General features: G+C 36.7%; 1 protein-coding gene across 6 annotated transcripts in view; it reads right to left on the bottom strand.

The window, feature by feature from the left end:
* The window catches only part of TRPC4 (transient receptor potential cation channel subfamily C member 4), a 191,475-nt gene that overhangs the window by 19,568 nt on the left and 145,094 nt on the right, over window positions 1-26,813 (bottom strand). For all 6 annotated transcript variants that reach the window (XM_078070424.1, XM_078070423.1, XM_078070422.1 and 3 more), the window contains 4 exons: window positions 21,441-21,580; window positions 10,895-11,208; window positions 3,411-3,606; window positions 630-824 (listed from right to left, as the gene is read on the bottom strand). In XM_078070424.1, the coding sequence (XP_077926550.1) occupies window positions 630-824; window positions 3,411-3,606; window positions 10,895-11,208; window positions 21,441-21,580 (845 nt within the window). The remainder of the gene's footprint in view (window positions 1-629; window positions 825-3,410; window positions 3,607-10,894; window positions 11,209-21,440; window positions 21,581-26,813) is intronic.

The following is a 26,813-nucleotide window of genomic DNA, read 5'->3' as shown; positions in this document are numbered from 1 at the left end:
TGTTCCCTCTCTCGCTGTGTCTCTCTCTGTCAAATAAATAAATAAAATCTTTAAAAAAATAAATAAAATAAAATAAAATGATTGGGAGTAGAAGCAAAATGTTGAGCAATTCGACATATTCTGAAGTCACTGTGCTTGAACATGGCACAACAATTTCAAGTAATAATATCCATTTAATCATTTAGTTGAGAAATTTTTGTCAAACATTATATGCTGTGTAGGAGCTTATGCTGGGCACTAAGAATACAAGATGACTGAAAACAGCCCCCCTCCCTTACAATCCAGACGAGAAGTAGACGATGAGTAAGTAATGCCACAAATAACCTGAGGTTGCAATTCTGAAATGGGCTAGGAATCAGGGGTACCAAGAGCCAATGTGTTAGTTACCCCAGCCTTGGCTGGGGACACAGGAGAGGCCTGTGTCAGGTGGGGCTCCTATTTAAATACCAGTGACCACCCTCACTGTAGGAACCAGTGTCTTAGACGTGGCAGCTGTGTGATCAATGGTCACCAAATGCAACCAGGAAAAACAAAAAGGCTAAAAATACAAAAATATCCAACAAGAAATACAAATATATTCAAATACACAATTTTTTAAAAAAAGTAATACTAACATGCTGTATTCTTACCCCTATTGTTCCAAAACTTTCAGGCTTTCTCCTCATCTTTTTCTTGCACAGGTGTGTCCAGATCCATTTAATCAGGTACCAGAGAGACTTGGGGCTCGGGATGACATTGAAGGGAGTAGGCAGAGTACCTCCTTCTTCGAAATAACTCATCCAAAGCTTTGTTCGAGCGAATTTCCATTCTATATCTGCATGGTCCTGAACGGGAGAATACGATAACTGCTGACAGGTTTCTTAATTACTAAGGTGAGATAAACCTCACAGAGAGCCTGTAACTTGACTTGGAGCAGCTCTTGGAACATTAATTAAATTGCTTACAAAAACAAGGCTGATTCTCAGCGATAGTCATCTAAACATTTCAGATGATGGCTTACCCTGGTAAAGAGTCACAGCAATCTTGTCAGGATTTATCCTTCCTTCTTCCATGAAACAGACATCTAAAATAATTCCATGTTAAAGAGACTGCAGTGATCAGTTTTGACTTGAAGATGAATTTTCCTTTCCTGCACTGTAGGCTTACATTAGCTCAGTTGCACTAGATTCTGGCCACAAACAGGCCTTTACGTCTTACCCAAGGCCTTGAATCCCTGCCTAGGTGAGTGTCACCTGCATGGATGCTCATGGCTTAACTTTCTGGTGTTTCCAGGAGAAGACTTACTTGATATGTTCCTATGTGAATAATTCTTGTCCACCTTTAGGCAACAGACAAAAATTCAGAGAGAAGTTCCTCTAACAAATGTAGAATAGGGCCTCTGACACAGCATTGAACCCTGACATAACCTTGTCCAAATGGTACCAGATAGGAGTATGGTTAGTGGCTGCCTGTAAGCCTGAGGCTATCCCCCTCATCATTTATCAATCATCCCACTTTATTAATGTCTTGGAAGAACTTAAGAACATTTGTGACAATTAGAGATAGGGCAGCCAGTCCCCTCTTAAATTAGCCACAAATCTGACTAAAGCAGAAAATCTGGGAAGTAGGAGGTGGTAGAAACTGGGCATACATACATTTTAGGATTTCAAAACCATTCATTTTAACCCATTAATATTAGAAAGAAGAACTCAGATTTTAGAGTAGGAGCATAACCTTAGACTGTGCTTCATTCTAATATTCCTAAATGGCTGTGTGCTAATGAACGTATGTGTTGTATATACATTTCTACTCTGAGCAGTAGAGATTTTCATCTAGACACTGGACAGATTGTGCTTTCAACAGGAATGAGCATATCTAGAAAATGTGTGACCTTCATTGTTGCTTAGCAAATGTTTGATGGGATAGATTGATCAATAGACAGAAACACAGAAGTTGCATTCCCCCCCGCCATAATCCCCTCTTCCTCTCCTCTATTTCTCCCACCTTCCCTGGCTTTCTTTCTAAACAAGCTGATAGATTCTGCACTAATGAAGAAAAATATATATTGTTTGTTGTAGTCGTGGAGAATGGGAGTCAGTAGAATTGGCTTAAGGTCATAAAAAAGCAGTCACTTCCATAAAGTGTTGGCCCGTGTTTTATAGGATCCAAATTGTATATACAGTTTATATGTAGCTTGATAATTAGAGACTTTCTAATTTTTTTGGAAGCGTGGTCTGGAAAATAAAATCCATGTTTTGCAAATGTTTTGACCAGAGGAATACAGAACTTCTGAAGCAAATACATAGAGACTATCTTAAAAAATCCATACTTGCAAGATGCTTAAATGAAGCTCCACAAATTCAGATATTCACCTGCAAATCCTAGGAGCTAGGTATATCTGATGCAAATACTTAGTTTGTGAATCAGTAAATAAAAATCATCTATTCTTATGTTTTATGCAGTTTTTCATCTGTGACAGGGTATCTTGCCTCCATAAAGACCGTTGAAGTAAAATTCAGAATGCTGCTCCTCAAAATAACAATAACAACATTCCAGTGGTTTAGCAATAGATTCAAAGATGTAATATAATTGTGGCTATTTAAAGAGACAATTATGATTATAAATTATGCTTATAAAATGCTACTTGTCTCAGGTATAAATATGAAAGACTTAAGTGTATTTCATTCCAGGATGGATTTGTTCTGTCGCTATTGCTAATGGCCATTGACATGTAGGGAAGTTCAAGGAGACAAAGGGCTTTGTCTTTCTTTTCATTGCTGATTTTTTCTAGTTCCTAGAATAGTACTTGGCAACAGAATAAGTTCTCAATAAGAACTTGTTGAATGAATAAATAAATGAATGAATGTTGAATGAATAAATAAACTAACTTGTTTGGATTCTAGAGTCTCAAATAAACATATATGGTATTGTGTACTCTGTTGTAGAATTCAGGGTTACTCCTACATTGCTTTTTCTGGATTTAAGAAACTGAAAATCTTGTGGCTTTTTCCCTTAGATTCCCCTCTAGGCTAGCTTTTTTATCCTTCCAGGCTGGCACGGGTTTGTTTATACCAAGACTGTAAGTTAAATGGTCAGAGACAAAGGAAAATGCAAAGTGCGCTGCATAGAGATGAGCCACTTGTTCATAATTCACCCCTCCCCCAGTGCTTGCCATCGCCAATGACTGCCTGGAAAGATAGATTTCGTTTACTTTATAATCCTCCATAATATGACAAAACTAAATTAGTATGTAGCCAAATATGGTATAATACTGTTTAGAAACTTCAAATTAACCATTGATATTATAATTGTGTTCTGTCTCATCAATAGCCAGTTACAGACTGTTTTCTATGCTAAATAGGATAGAGTATGGTTAGAAACAACACATTCTAGGAGGAAATGTGGAATTAAAATAAAGTTATTCAACTTACAGCAATGAGTTGGTAAGAGTTATTCATCATAGCTATTAACATGTTGAGTAGGACAACCAGAGAGATGACATTGTATGTCCCAAACATGGTGGCGCCAACAAACTCAGTGAATTCGTGCTGTGCTTTGACATTGGTCACATATAAATTGATCAGCCCAAATATTGACCAAAACAGGGACTGAAGTGTCTCAAATAACCTGGAATAAAGATAAAATGACGCTAATAGCTATATTAATAGAACTATTATACTATAAGATGTAACAATAGAACTTGATTCCTATTATGTATATTTGCTTAATTTAAAAATTAAATTAATAAAGGGTATTAAAGAATTACAAAATTAAACTTAATAAAAAGAATTAAAGAAAATTGTTTCCATCATATAGCACAAATCATGTACTTAATTTTCCTAAGAGCTTTGAAAACTATTTAGTTTCCTAGAGGAGAAAATCTGACCCACAGCCTGTTTTTGCATCTCTCCTGAGTTAAGAATGGTATTTGCTTTTTCAAATGGTTGGGAAAAAGAGCTATTTTGTGACATTTGAAAATATTATAAATTCACATTTCAATGTCCATAGTAAAGTTTTATTGAAACACAGCCACAATCATTTATTGACGCATTGTCTATGGTTTCTTTTGTGTTAAAATGGCAGAGGTAAATAGTTGCAACAGAGAACATATGGCCCACATAGTCTAAAATATTTACTCTCCTTTTCACAGAAAACTTGGTAACGAGTGTCATAGGGCATTGATAGTTAATAAATGATACATCCTCAAGCTTAGTCTTTGAAAGATGTCACTTCATTCACATGCTCTTGCTTCTTGGTTGTAGAAGGACTCAAAATAATGTTATCGTTGTGGATTCCCACAATTCCAGTTAAAGTTGTACGTAGTGAATCCCATAAGATGGCAAATGTCAAAATGCTCAGATAACAAAATTTGCTATTCTTTCTATTTCAGGGAACATTTAATTCATTCCTGCCAATGAATGAACTCTGGTGTTTTATTGAAAGTAAAGTTTCCTTAACTTAGTCCAAGAAATGAAATAAGATAAAGAATGTCTGAAACTAAATGAAGAACTGTTTGTTTCAGCAGGACCATTATCTTAGTATAATGTAATAAAATGATAACAGGATTTTTATACTCTTTGACAAATGGTTAAAATAAGACTTTAGTCACATTATATTGTAAAAACAAAAACAAAACTATTCTCATACCTGGCATGGTGACTAAGGAAGTAGGATTTCAGAGGTCAAGTGACCCAAGGAAAGCCAATTCATATGAGGCCAGGGGTTAATGGTATGGACTGATTTGAAAAAGATGAGCCTACACTATCAGATTTCCTCTCTATACAAATTTACCTTAGAAATATCAAGAGAACGAGGTAGTTGCCAAAAGGGGCTGAAATGACAGGAGTTATGATGGAGAGTCCGGGTCATTGGAATTATGAGAAGCCAAAGGTTTGAGACAACAAAAATGAAGGAACAGAGAACTGAAGAGAAATAAGCCAGGTAATAAGCAAACATTGAAGAAGATAGACTTGGAATAGATGACTCAGGTTAACATTGGTTCTCAGAGTAAATGATCTTACGGTCCAGGGCTATGTCATCTCCTGCCCTTCCTGAAGCCAAGCCTTGTTCTAGGTTCTGCCCCTGCTAAGGTCAATCCTTGCCTCAGAGGATTGAAAGGCTATAATCCTGTACATGATTTTTGGACTAAACTCCTGTTACTTGAAATCTTCCATGACTTTCTGGTCTGTATACCTAGGAGAATCTAACTAAGGAGACCTTAATTGGCATTCAGGGCTTCTTTTCTCAAGTTTTATTTTATTTTATTTTATTTTGGGTAAACAATTTCATATTATAATTATTTAATTAAATTTTAATTATAAAATATGTAATTATTTATTGATTTATTTTGCTATAGCTATTCAACAATGGACCAAATTATCATAAAATGATAAGGGGGCTGATCTGACCAACCTCAGTCAGACTTTGTCCTGCCAGCAGGGATGTGCATCATGTGAGGAGTTGACCGTGTGTTCTTTAAGGCCAACCCAGATGTCAGATTCTAAAACTATCAGGGAAAGTTTAATCTAATTCATTGGCCCTAGGCAAAGGCTACTCTAAGTTATTCTTTGAAAACTTTCTCAGGAAATAAGTAAATTTGATCCAAGGCCATAAGTTCCTTATTTTTAGTAACTTTAAGGACAATTTCTAAAATTAATGACAGTGTCATTTGGGTTCAATATAAGATAATTTTGTTCTTTCTTTCTAAATGGTGTAAATTCTCACTGTGAATATAGAAATATAATTCAACTGGTTTCCCCCTGGTATCAATAGCGGTTCAGAGAGAGAGCTAGAAGTTACATAATCTAAATGCTATAATAAATTATATAAAATGCCACATAAATCCCATAACAGTTGCTTTTTTCAATGTTCAGATAAAAAGTGTGATGTAGAATAAATGGATTGCTATGGTTGAACAATACTGATTTGCTTCTGTCTAAATAAGAACTACTAGCTATTAGAGAATATTAGCAAACCCTTCGGCAAAACATTTATTTAGGTTTTTAATTAGAATTTGAAAAGGAGAAAATTCAAAATAAGGTGACATCTTGTGATTAATTCTGGATTTCATTCTTATTTTTCTTTTCTTTTCTTCAGTGAAATGAATCAAAAGTGAGATGTGCAGAATAGCTCCATTTAAGCAAAATATATTTACTTTTAGATTAATTAAGACCCTAGCATCAAGACCTTAGTATTTCTTATTTATATTATTATGTTAATTATTCATTATATGGACTAAAAAAAAGCAATCTAAGTTAACATTTTAAAGCCACTGCTTCTAGAAATGTTTCCACCATTAGTGATTCCCAAAACTATATGATAGCGAGATTGCCTGTAGATTGAAAAGTCATTAGCTGCAGTACATCTCAGACTGCTTTTATGTGACAACTATTTTCCTAGTTCTTTGGTGAGATAAGGACAGAATGGTTCTGAGGATAATGCCACACTTAATTAAATAATACTTAGCATAAAACCGTAGTTGACTAAAACCTGGTAATTCTTATGGGTTGATGCTATAGCATTGCCTTCCTGAAGATAACTTCTTTGTCTCTTGCTCTTTAAAGATATTTCTCAGTTCTATCCTTTGAGATGAAAACGAGGAAACATAAATTAATATAAGACACATCTGATTATTTTATTCTTAGTTTATAAGGAATAATGTAATATTAAAACAAATGAAGTAGGATCTCAGTTGGCCAGTTCCACTTTTGAGGAATATACCTTCAATAAACATAAAAGGGATTTTCTCAATGAGCCAATATCTGTCATAAAGCCCATGCCCCTCTCTTCACAGGAGAGTCCCTTAACCAGAGACTACTAATTTAAAATCGTAGGTAGAATAATTTCAGTGACTAAATATTTGGTTTTCTTAGTGTCATTCAGTTCTTCCCACATTAAAGAGAAAACAATCTGGAAGCGTGAAAAGAGCAGAAAAAAAGCGTCATTTGCTGGTGGGGAAATTGAAGGAGAGACACAGAAGACACAGACCAGGCAGCGCCCACTGGGAGCTCACAGTCAGCAGGGGATCAGGAAGACATCCTGGAAAAGGCATGTTTGAAGGAGGATTTGGAAGACAGAAGAAAATTTTGCCACTTGGAAAGGGAGAACAAGGACATTCTGGGATGAAAGAAGAATATGACATATTTGGGGATTGATTGGAAAGTTTGGGGAGTGGGGAAAGACGGGGCTAGATAAGGAAGCAAGGGGCAGACCATTGAAGGACTTGGATTGTCATGCTAAGGAATTTGCCTGTACCTGGTAAAGAATGAGAAACCATTTAGACACTTTAAATGGAAGAGTGTCAAGATTTTTGGTTCAGAAAGATCACTCAGGGAACAAGATGGAAGACATATAAAAGAAGGCAGAGGCCAGGAGCAAGGGAACTTTGACTTAGGCATGGGCAGTGAGCAAGGGAAGATGGCTCCAGGATAATGAAGAGCAGGAATAGATGCTATTGACTGCATGGGGAAGGGTTGGGGAGGGAAGGATCTAGGATAAAGCACACGTTTTTAATTTAAATTTCTGGGTGGGTTGTGATAGTATTGACTAAGGAAGAGCATTGAGGAGGAGGAAGAACAAATTTTTAGACAGACTCTGATGAATTTTCCTTGGGTTTAAATTTTTAGGAGATATGCATGGAAAGGCATCCAAAGGACAGTTGGACTTACAGATCTTAGAGAGAGAGATCTGTGCTAGTGATATGAATATAGGAGTCATTCCTCAAGACGTCTAGGGCCGCATCCATAAGCACAGATGAGTTTTCACAAAAATACTGTAATATGGTGTGAGGATAATCATTAAGGCAAGATCACTATTTAAAAGCAATAACTGAAATATAATTATCAGAGAACAGTGAGAAAAATTGGAGGAGTAAGAGACGAAGTATAAAGACATAGTAACACTGAAATTAAAGGAAGGCAAGATTTCAAAGTAAAAGTGTTAACAGGCTCACACGTTGCAGACACATTCAATAAGCTTTAGAGAGGTAAGTGTCCCTTGACAGGGGGGATATGGAGGCTCTAGGTATTCTCTAGGCTCTAGATATTCTCTAGAGCAGTGTTAGTGGACTGATGGAAGCAGGAGCCAAATTGCAATTGGATGAAGAATGAATAAGAAGAAAACAAGGCATCTTGGTCAGGCTTCTTTTCAGGATTGTTTGGATGAAGGGAAGGAGGGTGATGGGGTGGAGGCTAATGGGGAAACACAGAGCTCAGAGTTTCAGCTTACGTTTGCACCCTGAATGGAAGGAGTAACAGAGAGGAACCAGGGAGATCTAGGTGGGAGATAATGCTCTGTTACTACTGATAATGATAAACAGATGTAAAGTAGCTAGGTTTTTTTTTTTAAATCATATTCTATGGCAGGCACTGTATTAGGTACTTTACATGAAGTATTATGTTTTTTCATCCTCAAATGGAATAAGATCTCTGAGATAGTGGATAGTAAAAAAAAAAAAAAACAAAACATTGAAATTTATGGAGTAATATAAATTATAAAAAGAAATTCATAAAAAGAAATTAGAAAAAGAAAATCGAAGACCAACAAAAGCAAAGAAATAAGCTGTAGAGAGCATTGCTAGACATCCTCTTGCAGTGACTGGACCCATTATACTGAAACAGGGTCATCAAGGGACAGGTAACTTTTGCCTGCCTCAGACATTCTATACATTCTAGTGCATTAATTATACCAAGAATTATTGCTTGCAGATTTACATTCCATGATCTGGAAAAAAAAATACAGGTAGAATACCTGATTTATTTGGGCTGAATGATTTGGGTCTATAATATTTGAGATATGCAATTATCTGTTGCTTTTCATGATAATAGAGGAGACCGTTGGCATGGGTACACTAAAATAATACCATGCAATTCAATACATTTGCTTCTAGAATGCAATTTATACTAGAAACTTTGCCTCAGACTTCCATAGTGAGGGAACTTCTTGGACAGAGAGTAAAATTTGTTCATAATATGTAATCATTTACCACAAAACCAGTAAAAGGGCACTGTGATTCCTGGGAACTTAGGGATCATACATGAGGATGGGGTTAACTGCGGATGATTCAGATGTCTGAGAAGAGGCTGAGTCTTGGAACCAGAACTGTTCCCTGAATGAAACACAACCTGGGAGGTCACTCAGTTCTAGGTGCTGCGTGGAAGTTCTTCCACTGAAGCAGAAGGATACTGCAACACATGTAAATGGGGTGGTGGAGGGGGGTGGGTCCTGGCCAGCGGTTTGCATCAGGGCACGCAGTACAAAGTAACAAGGGAGTTGGGAAAGCTGGGGGGAGCAGAAGGGCTCTCCATCAGAAATCAAGAAAGACAGCAGACAGTATCCAGGATGTTTGTAAGAGGCCGCATTCTAGTCCATGAAGCTGGGGGTTGGTGGGATCTGACCATTGTAAATCCCTAGTCTCAGTTGCCAGGAGCAAATTGCCACGTCGAGGAGCACAAACAAGTGGGGAAAGATTAAGTTCAGATATCAACACAGACAAAACCCAGGGCCATGCTAGTCACAAGGATGTTGCCTCAAGGGGTTTCACTGAATCCCTCCTGTCCAGGGTCAGATAAGGGCACGAGGAAGATGACAAGGCTGGTCAGTCTGGAGAACTCCGGGCTGAGAGCAAGGGATGAAAGGACAAGGGGAAGCTGCGATGACCTTTGGTTCCCTCTATGACTCAGGATTTGTATCAAACCTATTTCTGAAAGGATCTGAGGCACCTAAGGCTGAGATTAAAATTTTATGTGCAAAGAAGCAGATGTGGGTTAATTAAAATGGCGTTTTAAATGTTGGGATCAAAGATAAAACAGATACAGAAGTGAATCAACACGAATACTGTAGCCATAAATGACTTAGTTTATATGAAGGTATTGATTTTTTTCCTACTTGAGAAATTATTGCACTTTCTTATTTAACATGAAATTCTACAACGGCCAATGAACAGGGTCTGATTTTTAGTCACCTACAAAATGACCATGTATTCACTTGCAGGTATTGTGTAGAGGAACATGACCTAACTTCTTCTGCTAATTAACTGTTTATCACAGTTGTCTGGTGATCACAGTGGGAAGGAAACCGACACAGGTGTGAGCATCAGTCACGGGCCCAGGAACCCGTGCTGTCAGCACACCTGCCTGACAATGACCAGAGGTTGGCCCTGAGCGAGGCCTATTGCTCATCAGGTGTAAGGGCACAGAGAGTTTTGTGTGCATAATTATAGTGGCCTAGGTTAGCCTGGGGTTCCTATTTTGGATTATTTCTCCATGCTTAGATGTTTTTTGTGCAGGGAATTAGAGAGTGAAAGAACATGTAAAGGGACTTTCCTATCTGAAAAACACAGAAAGCTCGAGAAGTACTTGAATTTTCTCACACGATTGGCTTTACGTATATTCTATCAGAGGTTTCCCCTTTATTTCACATTTTAAAACCGAGTATATAGCTTTCCTTTATATGAGGTCATTTAAAAAAACATTTTACTAAGAAATCGGAGGGGGAGAAGAACCATGAGAGACGATGGACTCTGAAAAACAAACTGAGGGTTCTAGAGGGGAGGGGGGTGGGAGGATGGGTTAGCCTGGTGATGGGTATTGAGGAGGGCACGTTCTGCATGGAGCACTGGGTGTTATGCACAAACAATGAATCATGGAACACTATATCTAAAACTAATGATGTAATGTATGGGGATTAACATAACAATAAAAAAAATTTACTAAGACTTAAAATAAATGTACTGGATATATATATGTATATATATATTTTTTAATGCCAGAGGATCCATTCGTTCAAAACCACGTTAATTCTGTTTTCTGTGTTAAGCACAATTTTCTTTGCAGCCACTTGTCATGGCTCAAATTCATAATGTAATACCCTCTGAATTCTGCACAACGTTACCAATAAAAACGTCTGTTCGACTTACGTTGAAAATGCATTATTCTGCTTTTCACATCGTATGCCTTTACAGCTTAACCCTTTTGTTTCTTCATAATAGAAATACAATTGATTTAGGCCATTTGCAAATGCTAGCAACACAAGGCAGTATATGAATAGAAACTTCAAAATGTCCAGGAGCATTCTTCCCAGAGATATTTGCAGAGGCCCCAGGTGAGAATTGGCAGTAAACAGCGAGATCAGGCGCAAGGAACTGAAGATGTTTGCGATGGCAAATAAAGCTTCAGCCACCAGAGTGGGATGCCACATGTCCCAAGATTCTCGTGGATTAAGTGCACTGTACTGGAGAAAAAAAAGAAACACAGAGAACATAAAACAAACGCATACATATGACTATGTCAAGTTCAGGTCAGAATGCTTTTGCAGGTAGATCCAGCACAGTGACCTGTTGTCCTTCATGATGGTGGCAGCGATGTTCATCTACACAAAAATAAAAGTTTATTAAAGACTTTTATAATTTATAAGCTTTAATCAAAGTGGCCTTCCTGGTCTGTCCTTGTCATTTGTAGTACTTGTTAATATGTGAATTACATCTGACCTTGACCTTTCCGATTGAACTTTAAAAAAAGAAAAGAAAATGTTACATAGAAAAAAAAGCTGATTTTATATGGGGAAAAGACAGCAACATGATAACAAAGAAAGCTACGTTATAGAGGAAAACTACTAAATTTTGAACAAAATTATCAATGGTTTTACTTACTGTATTTGACACATTTGCCTAGGCTAGATGAATGCATGTGGGATACAAATTACATATAAATGAGGGGAAAGTACTGGTCCATTGCCCTGGAATAGTAATGACCAATATGGGCATAACTGTCGGTGCTTCGTATCTGTTATATCCTAAATGCAGATAAAACCCAACTTGGAAATCATCCTGGAAGTCAATGAGTTGTTAATTTTTTTATATTTAATATGTAAAACATATGATATTTATTTGAACATTCCTTAATTAGATAAAATATGTGATTTGAGAGAAATATTTGCTATTTTATTAAGCTTTGATGAGCAATTATTTAAAAAGTAAGACTAGGGGCGCCAGGGTGGCTCAGTCAGTTAAGCGTCTGCCTTCGGCTCAGGTCATGATCCCAGGGTCCTGGGATTGAGCCCCGCATTGGGCTCCCTGCTCCTCGGGAAGCCTGCTTCTCCCTCTCCCACTCCCCCTGCTTGTGTTCCCTCTCTCGCTGTGTCTCTCTGTCAAATAAATAAATATAATCTTTAAAAAAATAAATAAATCAGAAGTAAGACTAAGTTAATTAAAATGCCAGCTTTGAATTATCTCGACACTGAGCTATATAAAGGGCAAAATGAAATTTATCTTTTGTATTACTGAAGTAAATTTATATCCTTTTAAAAAAAAAGGATCGAATATGCTCTTTGAAATACTGTTTTACAAAAATCTATAATTAGGGGCGCCTGGGTGGCTCAGTCGTTAAGCGTCTGCCTTCGGCTCAGGTCATGATCCCAGGGTCCTGGGATCGAGCCCCACATCGGGCTCCCTGCTCTGCAGGGAGCCTGCTTCTCCCTCCCCCCCACCCCCCCACTTGTGTTCCCTCTCTCGCTGGTCTCTCTCTGTCAAATAAATAAATAAAATCTTTAAAAAATAAATAAATAAAATAAAAAAAATCTATAATTAAACCTGTGTAGGAACCAAACAATAAATTGAATTGCCTTCTTCATACACATCCCTAAAAAATATGTCTAGACAACTGAATCTTTTTCCTAATAATCATGTTAGAAAAAACAGTTCTTCTTCTGTATAAGTCCCATCAGAATATCAGAATATTGGGCGCCTGGGTGGCTCAGTTGGTTAGGTGACTGCCTTCAGCTCAGGTCATGATCCTGGAGTCCCGGGATCGAATCCCGCATTGAGTCTGTTTCTCCCTCTGACCCTCCCCACTCTCATGCTCTCTCTCTGTCTCATTCTTTCTCTCTCAAATAAATAAATAAAATCTTTAAAAAAAAAGAGTATCAGAATATTTCCATTCTTTTTATATTGCATTTTATACCAAAGACCTCTACAAATGTTAATTAATTCTCTTGAAACTAATAGATTGTATTTTTTTAATCTCCCTGGGGAGAAAATACATCACAAGCATCTGATTTTGTTTAACACTCAGACTCTTGCTTGAGTGATAATTTAAAACAATCAAGTTTGAGGTAGAGGGAAATTATTTTCTATTTTTAAATGCTGATAACTGTTCTTGAACATTGCTAAATTCACCATAAAATAGCTAATCATTGAAGATGCATAAACACTTAAAAACATTATTTTTTATCCATTATAACAAGTATCAAAGTGAGGGTTTGTGGTATCAACTACTATCTAATTCTCTTCTCTTGGTCACCCCATATAAAATGCACCTTTTCCTTCAAAGACTAAGATCACCTTCACTTTTTATTCACTTCTCTTGAAAGACATGTTTAGGTAGAGAACATCCCCTCTGCCCCCCACTGATGGCTAATTCTATATTTCTCTTTCTCTCTCCGCTAAGCAAATATGGCTGAGGACTATATGTCAAGATGTACAAAATATGACAGAGTAAGCATTCTTAAGGATGTGACTGTTGGAATTCCTCCTAACATTTAACACAATGGTGCATGCAATGGGTACCCAAGAAACATTTTCTTCCATTGAATACTTATTGTCCACAGAGCATGGGAGGGACACCTAATCATAAAAATGCTCGAAGAGTGCTGTGGGAATAGAGAAGAGAAAGTGATAAATTCCATCTGGGGCTGATGGGGCCGGAAATGAACAGAGATTACATGCTGTTCAAGCTTTAAGGGTTATTTGATATTATCCAATCTCCTGGAGATGCTGATCCATGTTCTAGCTCTTGCAGGCAGTTGGGGGCAGTGGGATATAGAATCCATCATCACAGGGTGACGTGGTACTTTAGATTCCCTTCTTCGCAAACTGTCTCAGCTAGGACTAGCAAAATCAAGAGGAAGGTTTTCCATTTTACAGATCACGAGATGCTAGATTCTGCCCCGGTCTAGTTACCCAAGTCTGCTTCAAAGTCTAGCACTTCTGGTAATTGTTGGGAAACAATGTGAATATGTTCACATTCATGCATGGTCAGGGCTTCCTGAGCAAAACATTGCATGGCAGTTAAAAGATGTCTGAATGGCAAATAAGCCTGGGAAGTTAAATATAGAGACTTTCTGAGAGATTTGGAAACATCTCCCCTGGAGCCATCTGCTTAGATTCTAAGGATAATAAAACTAGGGACCTTTGCCTCCCCTGAGAGAGTTTGTTTACTTTAGAAAGTTAAGGTCTTTCTCTTTCTCTGGTGGGAAGACGGGCAGCTGGCCCAGCTGCACTCTACCAGCTCTGAGATTCCGATTTTCCCAGTTCCCCCCTGTGGTACCAGCTCCTGTATGCAAAGGGTACAGCTGGCTCCCATCTGTTGCCCCGTGGGGAACTGGACGGTGGGGGACCAATGTGGAGATTGCTATGTAAGTCAATAATTTGTCTGTTCTCTGATCCAGAAATCTCATCTTCTGTCAGGATTCAATAGAGATATAAACATTTAGTAATTATCTCTTGATGTCATTCTTTGAAGGTTTGCTTTTTAATTTTTCTCCTGTCCTTCACGTATACATTTCACTTTGGTTTTTAAACATAGGCATGGATTTTACAGAGCAATTTTTAAAATTCTTACAAACTTCAGCGTTCTTTGAACTTGGAGAGAAAAACTGTAATTCTTCAGTTTTAAATGTATTTTCCAAACCCTATTATTAGGTATTAAAAGCTTAACTTGAATTTACAATTTCTCGTTGGCTCTGTTTTCGAAAACTTCTTCACAGAATCTATGTTCATTTCTTAATCTCTGCATGTCTGCCTCCCGCCATTCGTGATGCCGCTTCTCGGGATCCCTTGCCGGTCATTCTTTCTCACTTGCTCCTTAAATACTGACTTTGCTTCACAAGCCTCTTCTCCTTCTGTCTACTCCCCCTGCAGGTTTTCAATGATCTCAGCTGTCTGTTATGGGCTGATGACGCCCAGTCTTCCAACTCCAGCCCGGACGTCTCCCTTTACAGTCATATTTTCTATTCTACTGCCTCATTTACGTGTCCACACAGATATCTCCCAGGCATCTCACCCCACAGGCCAGAATTGGGACTCATGATCTGTTCCTCCTCAAACTCTCTCTCCGTTTATGCTCCCTGATCTTAGTGAGTGGCAGCAAATCACCCAAAGCAGAATTTGAGGTTGAGAGTCTTCATTGGTATCCTCACTGGTTAGAAAAGATCCTCTGGAGATGCCTGGGTGGCTTAGTCAGTTAAGTGTCTGCCTTTGGCTCAGGTCAGGATCCCGGGGTCTTGGGATCGAGCCCCATGTCAGGCTCTTTGCTCAGAGAGGAGCCTGCTTCCCTCTGCCTGCCACTCCCCCTGCTTGTGCTCTCTCTCTCTTTCTTAAAATAAATAAATAAAACCTTAAAAAAATATTCCCCTATTTCCCTCAGAAATTATTATAATAGCCTCCTAATTGCTCTACCTACACTGGACCTTATTTCTATAATCCCCTGTTTCCTCCAGAATCATCGTTTAAAAAGGCCAGACCACCTCATATCTTGTTTCATGTTCTCCCAAGAATTCTGCGATGTTCTTGAGATGAAATTCGTTTTCCAACATGTCACCTGAAGCCTCTGGAATCTGGGTCCTGACTTCTTTTTGAGATTGACCTGCCATTTGTACTGTTTGGTACTGAATGCTCTGGCTCAAACCTTTAGTACTGGTCATTCCCCAAATTACTTCACATTCTCACCAAAATTCCTTTCTATGAATATCAGTCTCTTTGTCTAGAATGGATTTAAGTTCTAATTATTTTGATTCTTCAGCTGTTAATTATGCATTAAATATATGCTGAGGGCCTTCTCTGTGTTAGACGCCATCTTCAGGGTTCCCAGTGGTAAGCAAATAAAATACAGTTTATGTCATATGAGCTTATTATATAGTGAAAAAACAGCCATTAAATAAAAAATGCTCATCGTTCCCTTGACAGGTACTCTTTGACCACAGAGGAGTGGACACTAGGGTCCTGTTGACCGGAGCTGGTATTTCCATGTTATAGGATAATCCTTGAAAGGAAAAGACCAAGTATGTTATTATACTTGAATTAAAATAATTAATTTTTAAAAAAAGGTAAGAGAAAGATCACGAGCTACTGTATACATTGAAGCCTTCCTAGGGCCATCAATTCCTGCCTTCCTCTTTCTTTCAAGTATTTGCTTTTCAGTAAAATATACTACAGTACGGTTTTGCTCGAAGCCTGCATTTTTACTCAGATTTTTTTTTTTAAAGAGACTCACTCATTGCACACCTCTATAAGAGCATATTCAACCTTGGATTACCTGTCAGTTTCCCATGGAGGGAGCTCTGTCTAATGCGTTTTAGGAACTGGGCATCTAATAGAGTGTTTTAGAGATGATAGGAAGTCGAAAAGCTTTCTAGGGTGAAGAATCATAGACATATTCAAATGCATGGTTGTTGGAAAAGATGAATCATTTGTAGAAATGTGAGTATCTTAACATAGCTGGAATATGGAGAGTTTGGGGATAGTGATGACTCTAAGAGGAAGCTGGAGCCAGGTCAGGAATATCTTAGCAGAAGTGTTAAGAGAGGAAGATGAACTGAATCATGATACTGGTTTATTTATATCCTCTATAGTCTCTGATGCATACTTAGAAAACTCAAGCGATCAATAAGCATGAATAAAAAATTAAATTGATACAAAATGAAAATATTTGCCATATGAGAGTAAACAGAAAATGTATATTGGTTTTAATGTTTGATTTATATGGTGAAAACCTTTCCCCTTCTACAAATTGGTTAGATAATGAAGTAGTGAAAGACAATAAGAAGGCATAGGATTTTCTCCTGTGATAGATAATACTAAATTAAACATTTAGGATTTAAATCTCTACAGAGCTCTGTGCTATAAGATTAAAGAATATTTAGTGAAAATTCCCTAATTTGGAGAGCACATTGCAGTTACAACATTTGTGAAATGGAAACAATATTTGCCTTTTGTCTAGCTGATAAGCATAGGAGAGTTCAATGAGGTATTTACTCAGAAATATTTAGAAGAAAGGTACTATGAACAATTCCATCATGACTGTTAAAATAAATGTTCTTATCCATAATGATTTTAATTTTTGAAAATATTATTTATATCACACAGTGGAATAGGCATAAGAATTTAATCATTACTGCCAAATGACTAAAGATAAATATGAGACAAGTTGTACATATAGAAAAGGACGGGGTAATATTTACGAGAAAACCAGTCCTAATGAAGATAAAGTAACATTTTATAAGCATGCCCAGGCATCAACAAGCTCTGGATTAACTAATATTTCATACGTAGTGAGAAGAGGAAATGGTCAACAAACTTCTTCAAGGATTAAGAGCAAATGAAAAAAAAAAAAAAAAACGCTTACAATTCATGAGCTGTGAAATGTCCATGAATCAAGGTATTTAAGGAACTACCACAAAGCCTTTCATGTAAGGAGGAGAATAGTGAAGTCACATATACTTTTGTACTGTCTTTGGCTGTACGATATAATGCTATTGTGTGGTACATAAAAATTAGAAACAATACCGAGTGTTTATATTAAGCTCTACTTATGACATTAAATGTGTTTGTTAATGTAATCCTCGCAAACATTCTATAGGATTTGATTATTAGTGTCATTTTACACATGAGAAAATTGAGGTATAGATTAAGTAACTTGTCCCAAATCACACAGGTAGGAAGTGGTATAAGTGGTACTCAGATCAAGTACAGATCAGAGCTCAAACCATGGCCTTAGTTAGAAGGACCCTTTGGTGTGTGTGTGTGTGTGTGTGTGTGTGTGTGTGTGTGTTTAAAATCACCTCTAGGTGAATAAATTACAAAAGGATAAATCAATTAAGCAAGTGTGGCCCTTCTGCCAGATCTATTCTAAAAGTTTCTCCCCTTGGATAAATCAGTTTCTGAAAGGTTTCCCTTTTGGGGAATGACAGGTATTTTTTGGTCTGGGTCCATGGCTTGGCTGAAAAGACCTAGGGTTGGATTTTTGCTCCCATTTATGGACCTTCGGACTGGAGGTAGAACCTGGACAATCCTACAAAGATCTGAGTTATAACTCCCTGGTAATTTTGCCTGCCCCAGAATAGGCAAACTATTTACCAGGAAGCAGCATCAGGGGATTCCATCTACCTCATGTTTCATAATTAATAAATCACCAATCTTGTGGCTCTTCTTTCCTAATTTTTGTTTTCAAATTCAGCCCTCCAACAGCTTCCCCTATGTTCATTTCTCTACTTCAGGCATTCATTATCATTTGACTAGTTCTCTGCTCACATCTCATTAATGCCCCTCTTTATTAATAGAGCAAATCCCACATTCTATAGCAGAATGTGAAAAGTCTTTCTTATCCTCTCCTCTCCCCAATTTACTGGATCATTTCTCTTAGATATTGGCCTCCTTTATACACTCAGGCTTTTTTGCACATTGTGCCTTTTCTCTCTGGAATGCTCACGCACATTCATGAACCCAATAGATGCCCACTGGCTCTGTCTTCCAGGACACCTCCAGTAGAGTTTAGTTCCTTCTTTGATGCTACCACAGTCCCTGTTGTAGAGTTTACTGTATGGGAAGGTTCTAAAACTTATATGCATGTCACTTTCCTCCACCTGACTGTGAACTGCTTGAAGGCAGGGGATTTATCCCAGGCATCTTTGCACTCTCAAAAAACAGATGAAATCCTGGTTTGTTAGTGTGCTCCCAGAAATTCTTACTGATTGATTCACATAATGGTTGTTTGCCTTATTTATAGCACAGTCTATTTTTGTACACAAATATGGCATCTTTTCCAGAAATAGTAACTTATAAATTAACTAAAAATTAGCATGAAAAATTGAATGATAAATAAAAAAGAAGGTAAGGAAGGGTGAGTCAACAAGTCGGCATTACAGGCTCCCAAAGTAAGTGTTCTTTTGATTATTATCATCATTCAACAGGTAATAACATTGAGGCCGACATTAAATAACTTGCCCCAAATCATACAGGTTTCACGTGGTAAAGGCGAGTGTGAATCCAGAGCTCAAACTTTTTTCAACTAACATAAAGGAAATGAAGGGACATAATAAAGACATTTAAAAAGGCAAGTCCAATGGGCTCATAGTATATGAAGAAGGAGGAGGACATAGGAGTAAAAGAGAAAGAAGAAAAATTAATAATGCATGTTTATTCTATAACAGGCATTTTAATTATGTCAGCTTATTTACTGCTCATACCAACAGCACAAGGTAAAAATTATTAGTCTCCTTATTTTATAGATGCGGCACAGAGAGGCAGAGAAACAGGTCAATTTCAGATAACTAGTAAGTGATGGAGGAAAGAAGTGAGCCCAGAAAACACTACCCACCAAACTCCCCCCCTGCAACTCAAGTTTTAGTCATATAAACTAATCACTCAGAAAGAACATTCCACACTTTACGTTTACAATCATAGCTGAAATCCTATGACCACAGTGCATAAACAAACTGTATTTCTTGAGATTCCATGTTATTTACATCATTGTCATCTGAGGTAATTCCTGTGCCTTTCCATCTCCTCTTTACCCCTTTACCCCTTTATTCCTTCTTCATCACATGGGGTGGGTGAGTTGAATTTTAAACATAATTTTTCCTTGTTGTAGTATAAGGGAGAATGTTTACATTTTAATATTAAAATAGATGTTGCACATGAAGAACTTACAACTTTTTAAGAAAATTCAAATTCCGTACCTAAGACTGAGACAAAAAAATCCACAAGTATTCATTAATTTATGTAATTATACCCACCATATACCAGAGTTCTTATATTAAATGTATACTAAATGTATATTACATGTCCATATATTAAAATGTATATGTACTATATGTAAACACCATATAAATGTAATATATAAAAATATTCTGTATCTTAATATAAATATGCATATAAAATATGAGAAGTTCTTTTTGATATCAATCTCATACTTCTCTTAGCTGTTAAACAGAATTATACAGTCCAGTATCATTCAATGTGTCTTCCTTAGATCAGCTACAACAGCATCGTCTGATGAATTTGGTACAAATGCAAATTTAGGATCCTCCCTAATATTCCTACTTTAGAATTTCTGGGGATGGAGAAAGGGAATCGCCTTCCAGGTGATTCTTTTGCACCTGAAAGTTTGAGAACTGTTACAGTCCTATAACACCAGAATTTTATATTCGTATGGGGCCACAAAAAAAGCAGATATATTACTTTTTTGTAGAGAGATGGATAAAACAACTTTATAGATATACTTAAGGATCATTACAAAGAATATAGGAATTGGACAGATATGCACTTAACAAGAGACTGCCTGTCTCCTACATAGATGCATAACCTCCCTGGTTAAGACAGTACCTTCTGCTCTCTCAAGGTCCTCAAGGGCATTAACCTCAATGCAGGTAGGAAAAATTACCAAATTATCATTTTTTCTTAAAATATAGCTTGCTTTACGTGAAATTGGTAGGCAATGTTCTTTCCTAATGTTTTGGTGAGTGCTGGCAACATTTTAATTGAACAAATTCTAGAAACTATGGCCTTTCCAACTTTGGGCATTTTTGACCCTGACAGAACTGAATACTGCACTAAGATACTCAGGCGGCTATTTTAAGAACTAGACGAAATGGACATGAGTTCACCTACCTGGTAGTATTTTCTAGATCAGATTGCTAAATTGCATGAATTATTCATGTAAAGCCTAATTAGACACTCTTTATTTTTTACTAATACAGTAATCATTTTGAAATAAATTTTTTAAAAAAGGAGAGGAAAGGAAAGAGGGAAAAAGAAAGGCAAGAAGGAGATAACACTTTGGTTTGAAAAATATCCCCCAAAGTACAAAATAATCCCGATTGTCATTGCAGAGCAAAAATGTTTTACATAAATTCTGTGGTTTGGAAAAGACTGATATTGTACAAAATCTGGGGGAGTGATGGGTGTATGAGATTTCAGGCACTGTCATGTTGAATGGGATGAGGAGAAAGAAATTATATTCTGCTCTAATTATATCAAACTATATTAGTTTGAACTGAAATAATTCAGTGCTTTGAAAGAGTAATATTTTGATCTATGTAATGTTATCGGTTAGTTATAACTGATAAAAATAGATTTTGGTTGCCAAAATTTAAACAGTGTTTAAGGTAGAATTTCATTAGAAATGGAAAGGATTAGAAATGAGAGCAACTACTATGAGTAATTTTGAGGCATCATTCAATTTAGATGCAACTAAATTGGGTGACAACTTCAAATTGTGAAATTTGTTTTATGACTATAAATTGGGTATTATCTATGTATTTTATACCCATCTATCAATAAAGTCATGAGGAGGTGAATATCACATATACATAATGCTGTAGGTAACATTATTAGTAAACTTTATAGCAGTCAAAGGTGTATCAGTATTTATCAGAACTTATGCTTTACCAACAATATAAACAATAGTTACCTTTACAAATGCAACAATTTTCAAAGAGATTGTTGCCAAATATAAGGAATTCATCACAAAATCCATTAGATTCCACCAATCATGGATGTAATCTTGAAGTCCACCATCCCACATTTGTTTAATTTCTCCCCATATAAAACCTGAAATTACAGAAAGATTCATCGTAAGTGTGATTTTCAATCAAATTACTAAAAATAGAGATATGCAACTTAAAAATTATAGAATCTCAGAGCTGCAAGAGACTTTATTGTTTCACTACATGAAACAGATCTCTTTTTAAGGACAGTAATATTCAGTCTCAGCCACACTTTAAAACTTACAGGACACTGAGCTAATTGTAGAGAATGCTCTTAGGGCAGTTTCCCTTTCTTTTATTCATTTGATACATTCATAAGAAGGTGCAATTTTTGAATCAACTGTAATTTCTCTGTAACTATATATTTTTCTCATGGAAAATATGGTAACACTTACTTATAAACAAATACTTAAAGATATATTTCCTCCAGAGTTGGAATGACTCAAAGATTCATGAAAAAACAGTGTATCTGGTGAACATAACTGTCTTCATTCCATCAAGCAGGTACTTTGTTTTGCTTTTGTAAACAGTTAGCAACTTCAGGGATCTGATTTCAGTTCTGGACACAAAACGGTTATAACATGCATGATGTTTCATAAGAAGACCTTATATCTAGCAATAGCTTTGAAACTACATCCAGAGAAAATAAAAATCCCTTTCTTTTATAATGGTCATATTTTTAATAGGAAATGTTTTAATTTTCAAATTCTAGGAAGTACTTATAAAATATCACTATGTATCATTCTATTTCCGTAATCTTATTAAAATTTTATAAATCTAATTTTCGGGCCCAATGATGAAAGAGAGAGATATCAAAGGGTGTAGAATCAGGAAATAGTAAAAGAATAAATATGAGTTCATAACTACATTAATATAAGCAAATAAGATGACTCTATTAAGATAATAATAATCTGGAATGTCAAATGTGTAGCACAGTGTTTCACATCTGTCTTGCACTAAAAGCCAGAAAAAAATCAGATTTACTATAAAATCATAACCTCTCATGGACCTATCAAAGAGATGGGAAACCAAAGAGCCTATACTTCTAAGGACAGCAGGTTCCTCCAAAGAGAGCCTCAGGGTGAACATTAGCTCCCCCGTGGCAGAGCTGCAGGCGTAAGAGACAAAGACATCATGCAAGAGAGTAAGAGGATTTCAGAAAAACTTTTAAATAAACTTCTAAAGGCTGAGTCTGAGCTAGCACAAGAAAGTAGAACCCCTGGGACACAGACACAGGGGAGTCTCCAGCTCCTTGCGTGCTCTTTTGCATAGAGTACTCCTCTTCCTTAGGGAGCACAACACATGAGCCCTATGGGAGAAGCAGGAAACAGTCCTGGGCCGAGGGTTTACACCAGTGTCATTCGTGGTTTCCTACCACAGGCGGGAGGTCAGGAAAGTCTCTTCTGCACATGACCTGCAACGTGTCACTGCCGTAAGTAGTAAGGTATGGAGCATTGAGAACCTCCATCCCTAATGCCCGGGCATCGTCCTATGGAAGTCACCTAGGGTGACTTCTAGGGTCACCTAGACCAGGACAACAGAGGATCTGCCTGTCTCACATCACCAGGCCAACAAACACAAAGTAACAATCAGAAGCTGACAGCCACTGGAGGAGTGGCAAGAGCATGGAGAGAGAACCCCTCTGAGGCGCAGGTGCACAGAGGAGGCCAAAAGGTGTGGGTGGAGCAGGAATTCGGAGAATAACCCTCTTTCCTACTTGTCTTAGTCAGTTGAGGCCACTCCAGCAAAGTATCACAGAGTGGGTGTCTTAAAACCACCAAACTTTATTTCTCATACTTCTGAAGGTTGCAAGTTTATGATCACGGTCTCAGCACAGTCAAGCTCTGGTGAGAACCCTTTTCCATGTTGTAGATACTGACTTCTCTTTCTCTCCTCACATGGCAGAAATAGAGCAACCTAGCTCTCTGGCCTCTTTGTAGAAGGGCATTTATCTCATTCATGAGGGCTCCACCCTCATGACCTAAAATGCCTCTCAAAGTCTGCACCTCCAAATGCCACCACCTTGGGGGTTAGGATTTCAATATGTGAATTTGGAGGGGACACAGACATGCAGTCCCTAACACCACCCGAAGCAGGGTATATGGTGCTTTGAAAATATTTGTAGCAACGAAACTCAAACCCGGCTCAGCTCCTGACTACATTGCCTCAAATTCCTGCATGATGTTCTCGTGGAAGAAAATGGCATGTCCATGTTCAGGCATCGATGCTATGTACTTCTGTCTGGCCTTCTGCACGGGCAGACGTACTGTCTCCAAATACACACATGCAGGCACACTGGTACATCATATTCAGGATGTTTTTAAAAAGATAAAGAAAAAATATTGATGGCATCAGGAGTGGGGGTGGGGTGGAAATAAAAGACACATGGCATTCAAAGGAAGAAATCAAAGACTGACATCAAACTTGTTGTCTGAAGCTATGTAAGACAGGTGACATTATTACAGTGCTGAAAGAAAAGAAAAAAATAAAAGTCTACCCAGAACTCTATACACGGCACAAATAACTCTAATAAATGAGGGTGATTGAAACACGTTTTTTCAGACAATCAAACACTCAGCTTATTGCCACGAGACCCATGCTACAAGAATTGCTGAAGGGATATATTTTAGGCCGAAGGCATATGATACTGAAAAAAAAATTAGGTTTGTAAAAAGAAATGAAAACCTATATCCAGGAATGGTTAAAAAGAAAATAAATGTAAAAGATATTTTTTCTTTTTGAATTGCTCTAACAGATAATTGACGCCTAAAGCAAAAACAGTAGCAAAGAATTGTGGTTTATAACATATATAACATATGGAAAGTAAAATGATGACATTAGCACAGAAGATGAGAGAGAGGAATTAGAAACATACTATCATAAAGTTCTTATGCTACATGTCAACAAAATAAATATTATGTGAAGTTAGACTGTGACAAATTAAAAGTTTATATTGTAAACCCTAGGGCATGCTCTTAAAATATTTTTAAATGTAGGGGTGCCTGGGTGGCTCACTTGATTGAGCATCTGACTCTTGATCTCAGCTCAGGTCTTGATCTCAGGGTTGTGAGTTCAAGCCCCGTGTTGGGCTCCATGCTGGACGTGGAGCCTACTTAAAAAAAAAAAAAATATATATATATATATATATATATATATACACACATGTATATATACACACACACAAATATATATATACACACACATATATATACATAATTAAATGTATAAAGAGCCAGAAATATAAATAAACATGAAATTATGAATAATTTGACAACAGGCAGAAAAAAGGGAAAGTGCAACAAAGAACAGATAGAGTCAATAGGAAAAACAATAGTAATGGGGTAGATTTCAAATCCATCAATATTAATAATTCCATTGAATAAAATGTATGGTCTTAAAAAATGTATAGTCTAAACACACCAATTTAAAGACAGAGATGGTCGTATATAAAAATGCAAAACACAACTATATTACAATTCATCAACAGGTTAAAAATAAAAGAATAATAAAGATACTATGAAATACTAATCAAAAGAAAGCTAAAAAAAAAAAAAAGGAAGGTGGACTGGCTGTATTAATATAACCAGATATATTTCAAAAGAAAGAATGTTACCAGGTAGGTAAAGGGATATGATTAACATAAGGATGAAAAGGCCAACTCACTGAGAAGGCAGAACAATCCTAAATATGAATGCAGCTAACAACATAACCTTATAATGCAACATGCCATAATTAAAATCGAAACAACAAAGAGAGAAAGGTATAAATATAGTTAGATGGAGACCTTAGTATTCCTCTCTGTAGAACCCGTAGGCAGAAGTTTGGTAGGAATATAGAAATTCTGAACAACACCATCAACAACCTGACAATGGCAGAATACACTTTTTCAAGTGCGTGCATATGTAGTATTCACCAAGAGAGACTATATCATGGGCTATAAAACAAATCTTAACATGTTTATACAAATGGAAATCATACAAAATGTGTTCTATGACAACATAATAAACAAAAAAATCAATAACAAAATGTATTTGGAAAATCCCCAAATATTTTGCAGTTAAGCAACATACTTCTAATAACCCTTGGTCAAAGAGGAATTTGCAGAATAATTAGAAAATATTTTGAAACTGAAAATGAAAATAGATCCAAAAAAATAAAATCCATGTTGCAGCTAACATAGCACTTAGAGTGGAATCTATAGGTTTAAAGACTTTATTAGAAAACAATAAAAGTCTCAGTGATCTTAGCTTCAACTATGACACTATGAAAAGAAAAGCAAACATGTTAAGCCCAAAACAAGCAGAAGAAAGTAAAAGAGATAAGAGCAGAAGGCAATAAATTTTAAAACCTAAACCTTGAGAAAAATCCACAAAAACAGAATCTAGTTCTCTGAAATGATCAGTACAATGGATAAAACTCTAGCCAGAATGGTCAAGAAAAAAAGAGGGAAGATACAAATGATCAATATCAGAAATGGAAGAAGGGGCATCAATACAGATCTTATGACATTATAAGGAAAACAAGTGAATAAAATGAACAACTTGATACCCATAACTTTCACAACTTAAATGAATTGAACACTTTCCCTGAAAGACACTAACTTCTAATCTCAACTCAAGGGTAAAAAGAGTAACCTGAATTGTCCTATACTTATTAAAGTATTATGAATTCATAGTTAAAAACCTTCCACCAAAGAAAAATTCAGGTCCAGTTGCTTTATGGTGAATTCTACCAAACATTTAAGGAAGAAATAATACTAGTGCTAAAAACACAAGCAACAAACACTTAATACAAGACAAAAAAACATCCAAGAGGCAAGCAAGTGTTATTCTGATAAAAAAAAGTCTGACAAAAATAATACAATCAAAGAAAACTACACACTAATAACTTTTATAAATATGCACAAAAATCCTCAACAAATATTAATTAGTAAATTAAACAGAGCAATATATAAAATTGATAATAACTGTTTTTCCCAGGAATCAAGACTGTTTCAACATTTAAGAACCAATCAATGTGATTTATGCTATCCACAGTCTACTGGGGAAAAAAGATCTCAATAGATGCCGTAAATGCATTTGACAAAATTCAACATCCATGCATAATAAAAACTGGCAAAGTATGAATAGAAGGGTAATTTCTTGATTTGATAAGAGACACCTATAAAAATATACAACAACCATCATGTTTATTTTGCAGAGGGCCAGAGAGTACATAAGTTAGGCTTTGCAGTAAATGAATGGGTGTGGCCGTGTTACAATAAAACTATTTATAAAAACTGTCAACGGGCGCCTGGG

The sequence above is a fragment of the Halichoerus grypus genome, chromosome 4, assembly GCF_964656455.1.
Source record: "Halichoerus grypus chromosome 4, mHalGry1.hap1.1, whole genome shotgun sequence".
Lineage (NCBI taxonomy): Eukaryota > Metazoa > Chordata > Mammalia > Carnivora > Phocidae > Halichoerus > Halichoerus grypus.
The sequence above is the reverse complement of the archived record's forward strand: the minus strand, read 5'-3'. Positions and strand labels throughout refer to the sequence as shown.